The 13,964-nt window shown below is 37.4% G+C and overlaps 1 protein-coding gene across 1 annotated transcript; it reads right to left on the reverse strand.

Annotated features, from left to right (window-relative positions):
* Nucleotides 1–959: 959 nt before the first annotated feature.
* On the reverse strand, nucleotides 960–3,520 carry LOC119986682 (homeobox-leucine zipper protein HAT4-like). Its single transcript, XM_038831342.1, has 4 exons — nucleotides 3,233–3,520; nucleotides 2,656–2,969; nucleotides 2,444–2,523; nucleotides 960–1,596 (listed from the first exon to the last, which is right to left on the reverse strand). Exons 1-4 carry the CDS (start codon nucleotides 3,381–3,383, stop codon nucleotides 1,266–1,268), a joined length of 876 nt encoding a protein of 291 aa, XP_038687270.1. The 5' UTR covers nucleotides 3,384–3,520; the 3' UTR covers nucleotides 960–1,265.
* Between the last annotated feature and the right edge of the window lie 10,444 nt (nucleotides 3,521–13,964).

Below are 13,964 nucleotides of genomic sequence, written 5' to 3' on the forward strand. Positions count from 1 at the left end.
CCAAATATAAATACAGACTGAGAAATGATTCATCAGTAACCAGAGTAAATATATAATCTAGTGGTGAATCTTTCTAGTGTCAAATTATATAAATTAAAAAATCTGGTGGATCGTTTTGGTGCCGAATTGTATCGACTTGAAAGATCTTCAGTTCGATTCTCATTGGTACCAATACCCTTGTGACCACGCGAACCAACTTACCATGTCGTCAAATAACTTCTATGTACGCAGACTTGACAACCCAAGTTTATAAATATATTATAGTTGTGAGGTTATTGGTGTGATGGTGCAGTTGTCTGCGACAAGTTGTCCGAACAAGGTGGAGATGTTGTCCAGACAGCAAAAGATTCCTTGAGGAAGGGCGCTAGAGACTTCCTAGAGGAAGGGTACTCTGGTCTAAAACCTACCCACGTTGTCGGGACACCCTCTCACAGTTGTCCGAACAGCAAGTCCAGACAGATATTTAAGCTGACATCGGGACAGTTTTTCATAATTGCAAATTCTTTGTTTTGAGTGCTTTCTTCTAGGGTTTCAGAGAGACGGAAAACAGAGTGAGTAGAGTTCGGAGAGATCAATCTTGGGTGAACAATGGTGTGATTTCTTGTGAGATTCTCAAGAGATGTGATCAAGGCTTGTGTTGAGCAAACTTGGAGGTTGTCCAAGAGGCTCAGTTTTCATCATCTAATGGAATACTCACAACCTCATGAACATAGGCATAATATAACCGAACCATATAAATCTCGATGTCATTCTTTGCTCTCTACTTGATTTACTTCCGTTGTCTATGTGGTTATTGTTTGTAGTAGTTCTATCTTTGTCCCGATTGAGTATTTGCCGGTTCAACATCTTTGTCGTGATATACTTTATGTAATTTCCGCTGCGCCATACCCGAACATATATCAACCCAAGTTTATACATATATCCAATGTCATTCTAGGTTGCCAAAAAAAAAATCAATCGTCATGTCAATCCATTTGATTATGAGAGATTAGAACACAAGGATTTCCTCAACTGAGTTCAACATAAATAGGCAGCTTGCGATTTACATTTACATCTGGAGACCCTCCTCGTTCAGGAGATGAGCAACAACTATTACTAAATTATCACTACAAGTCAAAGCTAATACGACGACGCATTTGGGGTCAAAACAAGTAATAAGACCCACCATATCCCTCTGTAACAACCCCATATCTTAGACCATAGACTTACAATATAAAAGGAAAACAATCGCTATTGACCAAAATGGCCTCGAATCACTACCCTATTTACGATCTGGGCCGAAGAGCGTCGTGCGGCCCATGCGGGATGGGAACAGATGAAGCCCATGGGCCGATGGGGATGGATGCCCGATGGAGGGCGGGAGTAACGATCTGGTGAGGCCGTGAACCGGCGGATGACGGTGGAACCGCCACTCGCTCACACGAAGGGCACATGGTGAGCGTGGTGGGAGGCTTCATCTGCATGTAGAACTGTGGGGAGAGTTTCAGTGCTCTTAGCTCTTGTACTTCTTTCTGCAACCGCCTGTTCTCCTCCGTTAGATTCTCGCAGCATCGCTTCAAGAACTCACAATCAACCTCTGTTTGCTTCAATTTAGTCCTGCCAATAATTACATGACATCATCAACAACCATCACAACGGGTTAAGGCCCCTGCAGCAGATGTCACTGCAGTTTCCCTCCCTATAATTTTAATCACATACAACCAGTTTGTTTATTAGTGTATGATCCGCACGATTTTTTGAATTTGATAAACAGATGGCATTTTTAATCACAGACATTCATTTTGTTTACTTGTGTGTGATGCACAAATTTTTTTGAATTTGATAAATATACTATACATATATGATTAAAATTATAGGGATTTCTACAATGGTGGTAAGAAATTACATGAAAATCGAAAACGGTCGCTTATTTTTAAAATATTATTTAGTGAGAACCAAAGGATTAACCAATTGAATAATTGAAATAACCGATCCATCAATCGTTTAAATCCTCATCAAAAAATCGACAAAAAAAACGACCAAAACCGATCGTTTACACCTCTAGACCATAAAAATATTATTTAGTATGAACCGAAGGATTAACCAACTGAATAATTGAAATAACCGATCGATCAATCATTTAAATGTTTATCCGGTTTGCACTTCAATCATTTACTAGTGTATGATCAGCACAATTTTAACCACATACAACCAGTTTGTTTAAACGAAAAATCGAAAAGAAGGTTAACCGACTGAACGGTCGTTTATTTTTAAAATATTATTTAGTGAGAATCAAAGGATTAACCAACCGAATAATTGAAATCTCGAAATAATCGATCGAACAAACATTTAAATCCTTATAAAAAAATCCACCGAAACCGATCATTTACACTTCTAAGCCTCGTCCACCATCACAACAATAATATTCCCGAAATACCCTTTAAAAAATAAGTGAATATCTTACCTTGCCCTTCTGTTCTGAAACCAGACTTCCACTTGTCTAGGTCTGAGCCCTAGCTGCTTAGCCAATGCCAATTTTTGCTTCTGCCAAGTAATGATATAGACCAACAGTAATGTCAGTAAAGTACTATTATACCCCCTGACGTCATCCAAACAATTTTCTCTACCGTGTGTGGTTCGCGAGAAAAAAAAAAACAGAGGAACTTTGAAACTTACTGGATTGAGGGTGTTGTGTTCTTTGAAGCTCTCTTCGAGAATAGCAGACTGATCTTTGGACAGCCGGAGCTTCTTCCTCGACGTTTCGGCGTCTTCTTCATCGCTGATTCCATGAGAACAATCTCGCTCGATTTCGTGCTCCTCCGATCCATTTGGTTCTCTCTCGCTTCTCTTTCCGCTTATACTCGAAATCGTACTGTTCGGAGACGAAACTCCGGCTTCCTCGTAACAATCGGCGGTCGAAGGTAAGCGGTTCACGTCTATTCCCCGGATAAACGATCGGGTCTCGACCCGACACGAAACTGAGTTTCGATCTGCAGCACGTGAATGCATGGATTAGATTAAAAAAAAAGCATTTGCAGTTCCAGACAAATTAATTAAAAAAAAAAAAAGAAGGTGTGGATTTCTCTCAAGAAAAGAAGTTTGAATGAAAAGGTAGAGAGAAAAATAAGGCGTGATTGGAAAAAGAGGGGAGATTTTAGGGAAAAAATTTGCTCAAAAGAGCGTTTGTTTCTCGGGAAAATACAGGAAAATGGAAACCCAGATCTGAAACAATCAAAGGCATGCTGATCCATACCCGATGAACGAAAAATCTCGTTCCAAGACGATTTGGAGGAAGAAGCAGAGGATTGGAACAGAGGAGGATTGAGATTCATCTGCAAAGAATGCTGATTTTGAGGAAATCCCAAGCTGAGACTCAATCCCAGATCATCTTTCTCAACCATCATGACCTCCTTCCAATTTCTTCAAAGAAATAGAGAGAGAAAGCAGAACAAAGGTATGGCCTTTGGTTTCTAGACAGAGAGAATGAAGGAAGGGGAGAGTGTTTCTAGAGAGAGAAAATAGTTGAAAGTTGTGGCTGGATTTGGGTTGTGTGGGTGGGGGATTATATAGAAAGGAAGAGAGAAATGGGTGTAAGTGCAATGCTGACATGGTGTCAGGAGCTCCAATTAACTCAATCATGGCCACTGCCTGCCTAAATAACTCTTGTTTGTCCTGTTTTTCTCTCTTTGTTTTTTACTACTTACTACCTTAACCATGGTAAATTTAGGAAAAAATTACCCCTGTTTGAATTATTCTTACTGCCCTATCACTGTTTGACAGAGCCAAGAGAGGTCCTGAGCAACCTGTTGTTTCACAAATGATAGCTTTGACCAACTCCATAAAGAAAACAAGTAGGAAATAATGATTTCAACATTTATTCATGGGACAATAAAAAGAAGATTCATTATAATATGGGGACACAAATAGTAATGTGAATGATTTATGCACTATATGAGCAAGATTAATCTTGTATTAATTGATGATTTTTTTAACCGATAACCACATCATGCAAATTTATAATTTGAACATCCAATATGGATTTAAATAAAGTTGTCAAGTTCGTGAGTACACAAAAATTTCATCTGACGATAAGGTAAAAGTTAAGCCAAAATCCAGCATCACAGTGGTATTTCTTTCAATAGGAATCGAAGTCGAACATTCAAGTCCATACTTTTTGTCACATATAAATTCACCGTCAGTTTATCATCTAAGTGTGGTTAATTCATTGAGAATGGGAGATAGTCTAGTTGGTCAGGTTGTCTGTCCAGGACCTTGAGATCCAGGGTTCTATTCTCACCAGGGGGTTTGGGATTCGGGTAGTTTTCCATCCGCTGTGATGACATTCATGCCCCTCGGGCATAATTTAGCGTGTGTGTGACCTGTGGGCCTTAAAAAAAATGTGTGGTTAATTCATTGACTCTCTAAGCACTTATTCGGCAATTAGGTTAGTTGACATTAATTCAAAGATCCAATTAATTAAAAAAAGAAAACCAAATATAATGATTTTAAGAGATCACACACAATCCTCTATGATTATTGTGAATCCGGATCATTTGTCTACATCAATGGAGTAACTTACCATGAAAAAAAATAAAAAAATAAACCAATAATGGAATTGAAAATTGAGATAATCTAATCATAGCAAAACACATGGAATGTTGGGGTGATTGCTTAAATCTAAAAATTTGCCAACCCTAGCCACCCCAAATTAATGCAAGTAGGTTTTTAGGTTTAGACTTTAGACTTTAGACGTTAGACTGAAGACTTGAGACTTATGAATCTTGAGCATTCAAAGTGTGTGGGGCCATACACCCACCTGAAAAACACCTCACATTCCCTCAACTAGATCAACGGTTATGATCCCACACCCACCCAATAAACCAAAAGCTGAGATCATTTGATCTTCTTTTGTGTGGGGTCCAATAATCTATATGTCTATCATGGATATGTTATTTAGGATCAAAGCCAGTGAAGCTAGACAACCATCAAATCATGAGAGTGGATGGTTATGATTGGAAGCAGACAGATCAACTTTTGTAATATTTGATATCATTGCGGGTCCCACAACCTCCATTAATCTATTATCTTATTTATCTATTTGAAAAAACCCAAAAAAAAAAAAAATACTTTTTCCCATATGAATTGCACGAGGGGTTTACGAAACAAAAGGGTTTCTTCCTACTTTCTATGGTCTAATGACATGGTAAATTGAGTCAAACAAGATTAGACATGGGATGTTTTGGATTTATATTCAACTTTCACATTTTTCATGTATTTTTCATGTTTAATTTAATTTTTGTTTGGGACAAAAATATGTCCTTGAATTCATAAGCTCGAGCATAACACGTTCATAATTTTTTTATTAAAAATAAATTTTGTAATGAGTTTACAACTGGATCTGTTGTAAAAAAATTTGCAACAAATCCTAACACTTGCAATGGGAGACAATTATTGAGTCAACAAAGATGTTGTCTTTTGCTGATGTGGTTGTATTGTAAAATGTGTTTTGCTTATGTGATTGTATTGGGAGAAGTGTTTTGCTGATGTGGATGTATTGATATTTAGTGTTTTGATGTAGTTTTGTTGTGGATAATATGGAGGAATGAAATGTTGTTGGGTTGGGTGGAAAGAGAAAGTGTGTGGGAAGAGAAAGTGTATAGAAATTCGTGTTTTGCTGATGTGGTTGTATTAGAATACGTGTCTGACTTGACTTTTTGTGTAATAGAGATGAGACCCAAAATTAATTTTGTTGGGGATACTTCCCCCTAAACCATTACAAGTGCCCTAACCACCCGTAATGGGAATGGTTATAGAGAGGAATGGTCAATTTGGGAATAGTCAGAGGGGAATCGCCAATTGTCATTCCGCACGAAATGATCTAACTCTACTTTCACGTCTAAGTATTGTTTTTCCACCATTTTCATTCTCATTCATATCTAGTCCAAAACAATTTTTTTTTTTTTAATTTCAATATTGTTTCCCATTTTCATTCCCGTTCTCGTTCTCGTACGTTTTGTTTGATTAAATTACGGAGTTTTATTTTTGGAATTTTCTTCTGAAATTTACATCAAATGAAAAATAGTTTATTTCAATATAAACATAACACCGTTGCGAAATAGACGAAAAACAAGAGGAGGAAGAGAGAGATAGCGGTTAGAGAGAGAAGGAGACAAATTAGAGTGGAGTTCACGTGGGAGCAAGAAAATGCGGGAAAGCGATGGGAAGAAGAACCTACTTCTTCCGTCTTAAACTCGATTGGACCAACATGTCTTTGCCTGGGCACGTGCCTCACACCACCTGCGGGCCCCCACGTTGTCCTATTTTGCTATTTATAAAACTTCCAAAGAAGGCCTGGGGCCCACGCTAGATCCCCTCACAACTTGCTGTCCTGGGGTGCCCAGGCTCCTCTTTTATTATCACTCAAAAAATTCACACCCCCGAACAATTAATCATATTATCTTTTTTGAAATTTTGATTCTCACGAATATGTAGGATTATGTTTATGAGTTTGTTCAATCTGAGCCCAGCAACTGAACCGTGATCCAAATCACTAAGCCTAAAAAAGACGACTTAATTGCTAGTTTGAAAATAGGTCTTGTCGTATATAATACTTGACAAATCTATGTCTGCTCGATATGGTATTATATGTCTTAACAACTAGTTTACGAGTTCAACCATATTTTTTATCTCAAACAAAAAAAAAAAATTTATAGCAAGTAAAAACATAAAATGTTTTAGATTCATTTCAACGTTTATAATTTTCACTCATTTTCATGTTGAATTTGATTGTTATTTTTATTTGAAACAAAAAAATGTATCCTTTTACTAGTAAACCTAATCAAAACACACACATATATATAATATAATAATTTGTAGTGGGTCCCACATTGTGCGTAGCCATTTGTGTCTCTCCACTCCCCGACACCCCATTCTTCACAATCATTTGAACTCTTCCTAAAAAAGAAACTCTCGTTGCCCTTTCTACCTCCCAACTCTCCATCCCAATGGTGCTCCTCACTCAAATGGTCCCACATGCAACTTATGTCCATGTCGGCTAGCCTACCCAACCCCATATGCTTAATTACGTGGGGGGTCCTTGCCTTTGCAATGGTAAAGCAAGTATAAGATAATAAGCTAATCATTATACACTTAATTGATTACCAAGTTTCACGCCTAAATTTATTTATTTTTAAATCGATAATTCCAAAATATCCCTCCAATGAGAAGCTGACATGTGTCGTTATATCAAGTGAAAGAGAGGAGATCGGGTTGAGGATCATATGTCACCTTGGTGGACACTTCTCGGTACTACCTAACAAGTAAGACTTTTGGAGCCCCCACGTGATCAAAACACCTCAGAGTATCGAGAAGACCTTGTCACCGAATAGAAAGAAGATCTGCAAGGAGATCCACGAGAGATCTTTAAGAGATTCAGCTTCAAAAATCTTCCCACAATCATTGGGATTCATAATTTGAAAATCGTATAAAAGAGAACCTACACTTAGATAAACCTCTTGCATTTTTTCACTTTTGACTACTTGCTCGGATATCCGTAGTTCATGTTTTCTATGGGCAAAAGGCCAAAAGCAAATCCATTCCATTCATTGTATGAAAAGGTTCAAAAATTCCGTCGCGGACCCCACTTTTCCGGTTCATCCTTTCTTTGTCCGGCCCAATCGACACTTGTATCCACGTGATTATCACGTGAATCGGACCCCCCCCCCCCCCCCACGGTCGTTTCAACTTCATTGAGACCACAGTATCCACCGGTTTTATCCTTCGAATGAATGCTTAATATTGTTCCAATGATTTGTGGTCGTGTCGTACGTGCGGTTGGTGTGTTTTTCAGGTCCCTCATTAGTGGGACCCTCTCATTTATACAAAACTCGACTGAATTGACTTCTAAACCCCCATCTCCTCCCGTCCCATCAATTATTTTTACATTTATTTATCTTTCTCATGCATAAGAATTTATGACATCAGCATATATTCCAGTGATCTGCGTAGGAGAAAACGTGAGCTCGAATCCAAAGTCTGATCGACTGAGACTCCTATATAATCGAGCAGCCGATCACTAAGTAAATATGTTACATAGACGAAGATATGTGATTATGTTCTAATGGTAGTATTGTTTACCACCATATATTTTTCATGTGCTATACCAGAATCTGTTAGATAGGTCAATTTACTGGTGAACTATTAGGCCATTTTTTAATGGTCAATACGTTTCAGTAGCTTTTGCATATGACTATATTAGTATATTACTTGTTAAAGTGTTCTACAATACTTCAAGAAACCCTTTAATTTGTCAAGACTTCTATCAGAAAATTTCACATCGCTTCGGTAAACTCAAACAATGTGATTTTTAAGAAAAGTCTCACTTCCTTTCCATCAATAAGACCTTTTCTCTGAGCCTACGTACTATTAAATGAGACGGATCCATAAGAATACAATATTGTGAGACCAATAATTCTACGGAAATCGATATATTCAAAGTAGAGAATATCATTGATGTGAGGGGCTAGGATTCTAACATAATTCTTCATATAATGCACAAATAAGATAAGTACACCAATTATTGGCGTAAAACTCCAATGATGGCCATTATTGGTCCCAATATCTCACCATAGACTTTTCCCCATAGACTGGACTTAGAGCCTTCCATCACTAAAGTTCATATTTACTTTTGTTTTCCATATGAAACGACACAAAATCATAACCTAAACATTGTTAACGTCTATTAACAGCCAAACAAAGTCAATTATTCATGCCTGCCTAGGCTACCCAGAAAAACTTTTGTATGAAATAGTGTTGCTGTTTAATTAAGGAGACTATTAAATAATAATTGTTAGGAACAAAGAAGTTTTTTTTTTTTTGTCGATTAGGTTGGAAATCCTTTTTGTTAATGATGGAAGACATCATTGGTGCGTTTGAGAAAAATATTTGGTCCCTTCAATTTTTTTTATCCTCTCCTTTGAAAGAAAAAAAAACAAAATTATAAATATATTTGGATTGTGAAATGCGGATTTTTTTTTCAACGTTGATTTGGAATATGTGTTGCATTGAGCGCCACTTCTTATCTCACTTATCCACACCCTTAAATGGTGGAATATGTGTTTCCAAAGTCTTCTATGTGATTGTAAAATGCGGATAACTTTTTCATCGTTCATTTGGAATATGTGTTTCCAAAACATTGAGTCCCACTTCTTATCTCACTTATCCACACCTTTAAAAAGTGGAATACGTGTTTCCAAAATCTTCCATGATACTGTAAAATTTGGATTACTTTTTCAACATTGATTTGAAATATGCGTTTCCAAGACATTGAGCGTCACTTCTTATTTCACTTATCCACATTTTTAAAAAAAGTAATCCTTATTTTAGGCTCTCGCTCTCCCATATGAGAATTCCTGCCATTTTTGGAGTCTCCTGCCCCTGGGTTTAATAGGTTGGGGGGAGGCGTTAAATGTGATGGGGACCGACAAGATGTCCGGTGATGATTGTGGCGTCCCCACGGGGTGCGTGATAGCTGTCCCACGTGTTCCTTGTCAACAGTATCTAATAATTCGTCTCTGCCTGTTTCGCCACCCGACAAGTTGCCTATCACGCACTTCCATCATCCCCCGGCTCGTACGAGGCTCATTTCCCATGTGATCCGCACGTGAACTCGGCCCCATCCCTGGGACATCTTTTCATGCAACCTTATTCATTGAGAAACTACCATGTTGCCCCTCGTGTGTGGTTAAGACCGTTTTATTCGTTAATTAAAGACTAATACAAATAGATTAAGGTAATTAAGATAAGAGTTTGCTAACCGAACACGCTCTCCACTACCACTTCCCGAGCATAGATGTAATAGTTCGTCCCTCCACACTAATAACACCTCACCCGTTTTGGGTCAGTCTATATTGACCCGTATAGATTTGTCTTCGCATCCCAACACCAGCCCATACTACTTTAAACTCAAGAAAAGGTTGAAAAGCACCTATTACCAGTTAAAAAATATGATCTATTATATCATGTAATTCACATCTTCTATTGGGCGATGTGAGGCAAGAAATTTAGCCTCATTGCTACTTGATAGCTCGCCCAACATCACAAAGTTTTACGCTACATTGGCTTATGGTCAAGCCCACTCAAGCCGGTGCTACAAATTATTCCAAAAGGATAAATCATTTGATCAAATCTTTTTTGATAATTGCGAACGACGTCATATTATAAGTTTGTCTTTTGGACAAACAATATGAACCAAAACTTTTGGGCTGTCATCCTGTTTGCAAATAAATTTTCCACCTAAGATAGGGTAAATAGGGTCTAGCGTGTGGTCACACAAATATCACTCCTAATGAAAATTGAACTCAATACCTTATGATTCCATATGATTTGGCTCATAAAAAATTCACCACTAACCTATCAACTAAGCGGTTAAGTTTATCAAACTCCCTCACACCTTAACACAAAGCAAATTAAGGTAAAGGTTTGCTCTCTCAAATTTTGACAATTTCTTTGGGGGGTCAATGAAAATGTGCAAAAAGTCAATTTTAGAATGGGGCAAAAGCAAATCAAGTCAATTCCATCGCGGACCCCACTTTTTCGGTCCATCCCTTCTTTGTCCGCCTCATTGGAGACTTGTATCCCATGACGCCATGTGATTCTCACGTGAATCGGACCCCTCCAACGGTCGTTTCGACTTCATTGAGACCACAGTGCCCACCGGTTTTATCCTTTTAAATGAGTGTCTAATATTGTTCCAATGATTTGTGGTCGTGTCGTACGTGCGGTTGGTGTGTTTTTCAGGTCCCTTCTTAGTGGGACCCTCTCATTTGTACAAACTCGACTGAATTTGACTTCTAAACCCCCATCTCCTCCGTCCCATCAATTATTTTGACATTTATTTATTTTTTCCATGCATAAGAATTAACCGAACTGATGACGTCCAAAACTGGTTTGCTATCATGATCGGACTAATATAAGTGTCGATTTTGATGATCTGTATAGTAGAAAATGTGAGCTATTGTGAGCTTGAATATATTCTCAAAGGGATCTCTTCGACGTTCAAATCAATATGTAATAAATATATGAGTGCTCAATGCTTGGATGTATCTCTCTCAAATAGCAAATAAAAATTGTAAGGTTAAGATTTAAGATACTTTTTATGGCATTGTGGGTTGCCATTAATATGAGTCTAAAGAGTTGTAACTTTGGTATGAGTAGATATGTTCTTCCATGATTCTTAGGAGCTAGGATTTATAGGAGTGTGAATTTTCATTTTGATTCCTTTCTTAATTGGATTCGTCTTCATCACGACTCTAGATTATCTTGGATTTTTTGCTCACTTAGGGCTCCCGAGATGGCGTGCTCAATTTTATATCGGAGGGGTACCTCAATTACACAATTGGTCGTCGGCTCCTAAGGTGGCTCCTCGTCAATGTTGTCATGGACATATTTTGCCACATGTCAAAATTCTAATGGAAGATATTTTGGTATTATCGCCAACAATAATGTGAGGACATGTATATATCACCTTATCCTCCAATAGTTTTTTTTTAATCATTGTTCAATAACCAAATAGACTTTTTTCCCCCAAAGAACAGGTTCAACAAGTAGAGAACCAATTCCACTTATTATTTCATAATAATTAAGGTTTTTTTTTAAATACCACAGAGAATAATTGAATTATTTTAAAGCATGTACAAATAGTAGTAATTATAGGATCTATAATAAGTGGCACGTTTATGCCAACCCTTTCAAGCTAACATCAAACTGTTTTTTTTTTTTTTTTAAACTATGTTTGAATAGATTCTCCCAAGTTGATCATAATTAGCATTCGAACATCTACGTATAAATAAGAAATTCATATTTAGTTTAATCTTGCATTTGAAATTTGAATTGAAAAATGACGATTCATCTTGATCTCTTGTTTTGAATTTGAATCTTCCCAGATTGTTGCGAGGTGGTTTTATGTGAAGTCTTCCCTCTCTCTCTGTCAATTATCTTGCTGATTATGCCTGTAATTTTTTATCCATCCAAAATTATAATATTTTTTTTCATATTCAATTTGATTTTTATTTTGAACAAAAAAATATCGTTGGACTCGCTAGGTCTTTTAAAAAAAAAACATTGTTACAGCCACAACAGCGGGACAACGTGTTGTCAAGAGTTGAGGGTACCTATAATAGGATTGTCTACAACATTCTACAGTTTCAATCAGTGTTATCAAATCTATTTACTAAAGTAAAAAAAAAAGAATGGGTCCCACATTGGTATGCACTATCAACGCTCCTAATTGAAACTGCAGAGACATTGCAGTGACTTTTAGAGTATGTTTGGATTGAAGGATTTGGAGGGGAGGGGAGAGAAAGTAAATGGAGTTTCCTTCCAATTACCTTGTTTGGATAGTTTATAAAAAATTGAGGGGAGGGATTTAAGGGGATTTGAGAGGAAGATTTCATTAAATTTTTGTCAAAATTCTTTCCTCTCAAAATGAAGACATTTGGAGGGAAAAAGATTGCTAATTAAGTTACTTATAAGTTTAAAATCTATTTTACCCTTGGACATAACACTTAAACATAAAAAATAAGGATAAATTAGTAAATTAAACTACTTTTCTTTCCTTTTTTTTTTCATCTATCCAAACATAAGAGAGAGAAATGTATGTTCCCTTCCATTCTCTTCCTTTCATTTCCCTTCCCTTCCCTTCCATTCCTTTCCCTCCAAATCTCTCAATCCAAACACACTCTTATTGCGGAAACCTTAACTCGTGTTGTCACCTTGGGCTTTGTTACGACAACGTGTCCCCACATTATTACCACTCATGTGAATCCTACGTTGCTCACCAATCTCTATACAACACGAATACAGCTAAGCACACGTGTACCAGCACGTGCAGTCTAGGTCAAAACGAGATTGTCCTTGCTGGATCCAGTCGACGGTCTTCTTTCCCCAGAAAGGTTCTTTTTATTTTCCAAGAAAAATCATTTGCCTAATCATTTCTTTTGATTACTTTTATTCCCACACTTTCGTCTCACCTTCCAATCGGCACAGTCGGTGACCACCCGTACGGACAGTTTCCTAACCGTCGGATGGTGAACATTAAAAATTTATCATCCGTTGATGGCGGGATTTCCCACAGGTGCGAAGGAAAAAGATTGGCTGGAATTATTCCACCAATTCCACCAAATCTACACCATTGAATGGTGAGATATTGTGTTGTCAAACCCAATGCATTCATGCATTGAATGGTGGTGATTTGGTGGAATTAGCTGGACTAATTCCAGCCCCCCCTATCCCAGGTGCGAATGTGTAAAACACCGGTAAAAGCAAGCCATGCTTTGTTTAGATATTCGTTTGACGCATTGGCGTGGCTGAGCTGGTCACCATATGATTAACCGGTTTTGCAAATTCCGTGCTTAACAAATAGCCGATACAGGGGTGGCAAAAAATTTAGTTATTGGTAGGACAATATCACGTTTTTTCGAAATATTTACATGTCCAGACCTTAACTTAGATTAGATTTCGGACGCATTTTATTGACCAAACTTAAATTGGTTTAAATTCATATAAGAATCTAATCAGGGTTATGGTCCGAATAAGTAAATCAGACAAGATTTATGTGTTTGGACCTAGATCCGGTTTTATTAAACTAGCTAAAAGATTTGTGTTTGGACCCATATTTCGGACATATAACTTATGTTCAAACTAGATTTAATTCGGGTCGGACAAATTTGGTTATCAGAATAAGACAGAGTTTTACCACCCCTAAATCGATACGTCCAGACTAATACAACTAATACAACATCTAAGCTAGCTAATATAAGGTCCACCAACAAGCTTATTTCGAAAACACGCTAACGACGAATTAAGGGCCACTACAGTGATCTTGTAGTTTCAATCAATGGCGATGACTCTCTTTATCATTGTGGAGCATAATTTTTTTTTTGTACTTTAGTAAACATACTGGACGGCCATGACTGAAACTGCAAAAA

The sequence above is a fragment of the Tripterygium wilfordii genome, chromosome 20, assembly GCF_013401445.1.
Source record: "Tripterygium wilfordii isolate XIE 37 chromosome 20, ASM1340144v1, whole genome shotgun sequence".
NCBI lineage: Eukaryota > Viridiplantae > Streptophyta > Magnoliopsida > Celastrales > Celastraceae > Tripterygium > Tripterygium wilfordii.

Bases quoted from the DNA above. Each gene is read 5' to 3' on its own strand.
- LOC119986682 (XM_038831342.1), bottom strand. From the start codon at position 3,383: ATGATGGTTGAGAAAGATGATCTGGGATTGAGTCTCAGCTTGGGATTT. The intron at 2,970-3,232 runs GTATGGATCAGC...CACGTGCTGCAG, and splicing joins CGAGATTTTTCGTTCATCGG to ATCGAAACTCAGTTTCGTGT. The intron at 2,524-2,655 runs GTAAGTTTCAAA...ATTACTTGGCAG, and splicing joins AACACAACACCCTCAATCCA to AAGCAAAAATTGGCATTGGC.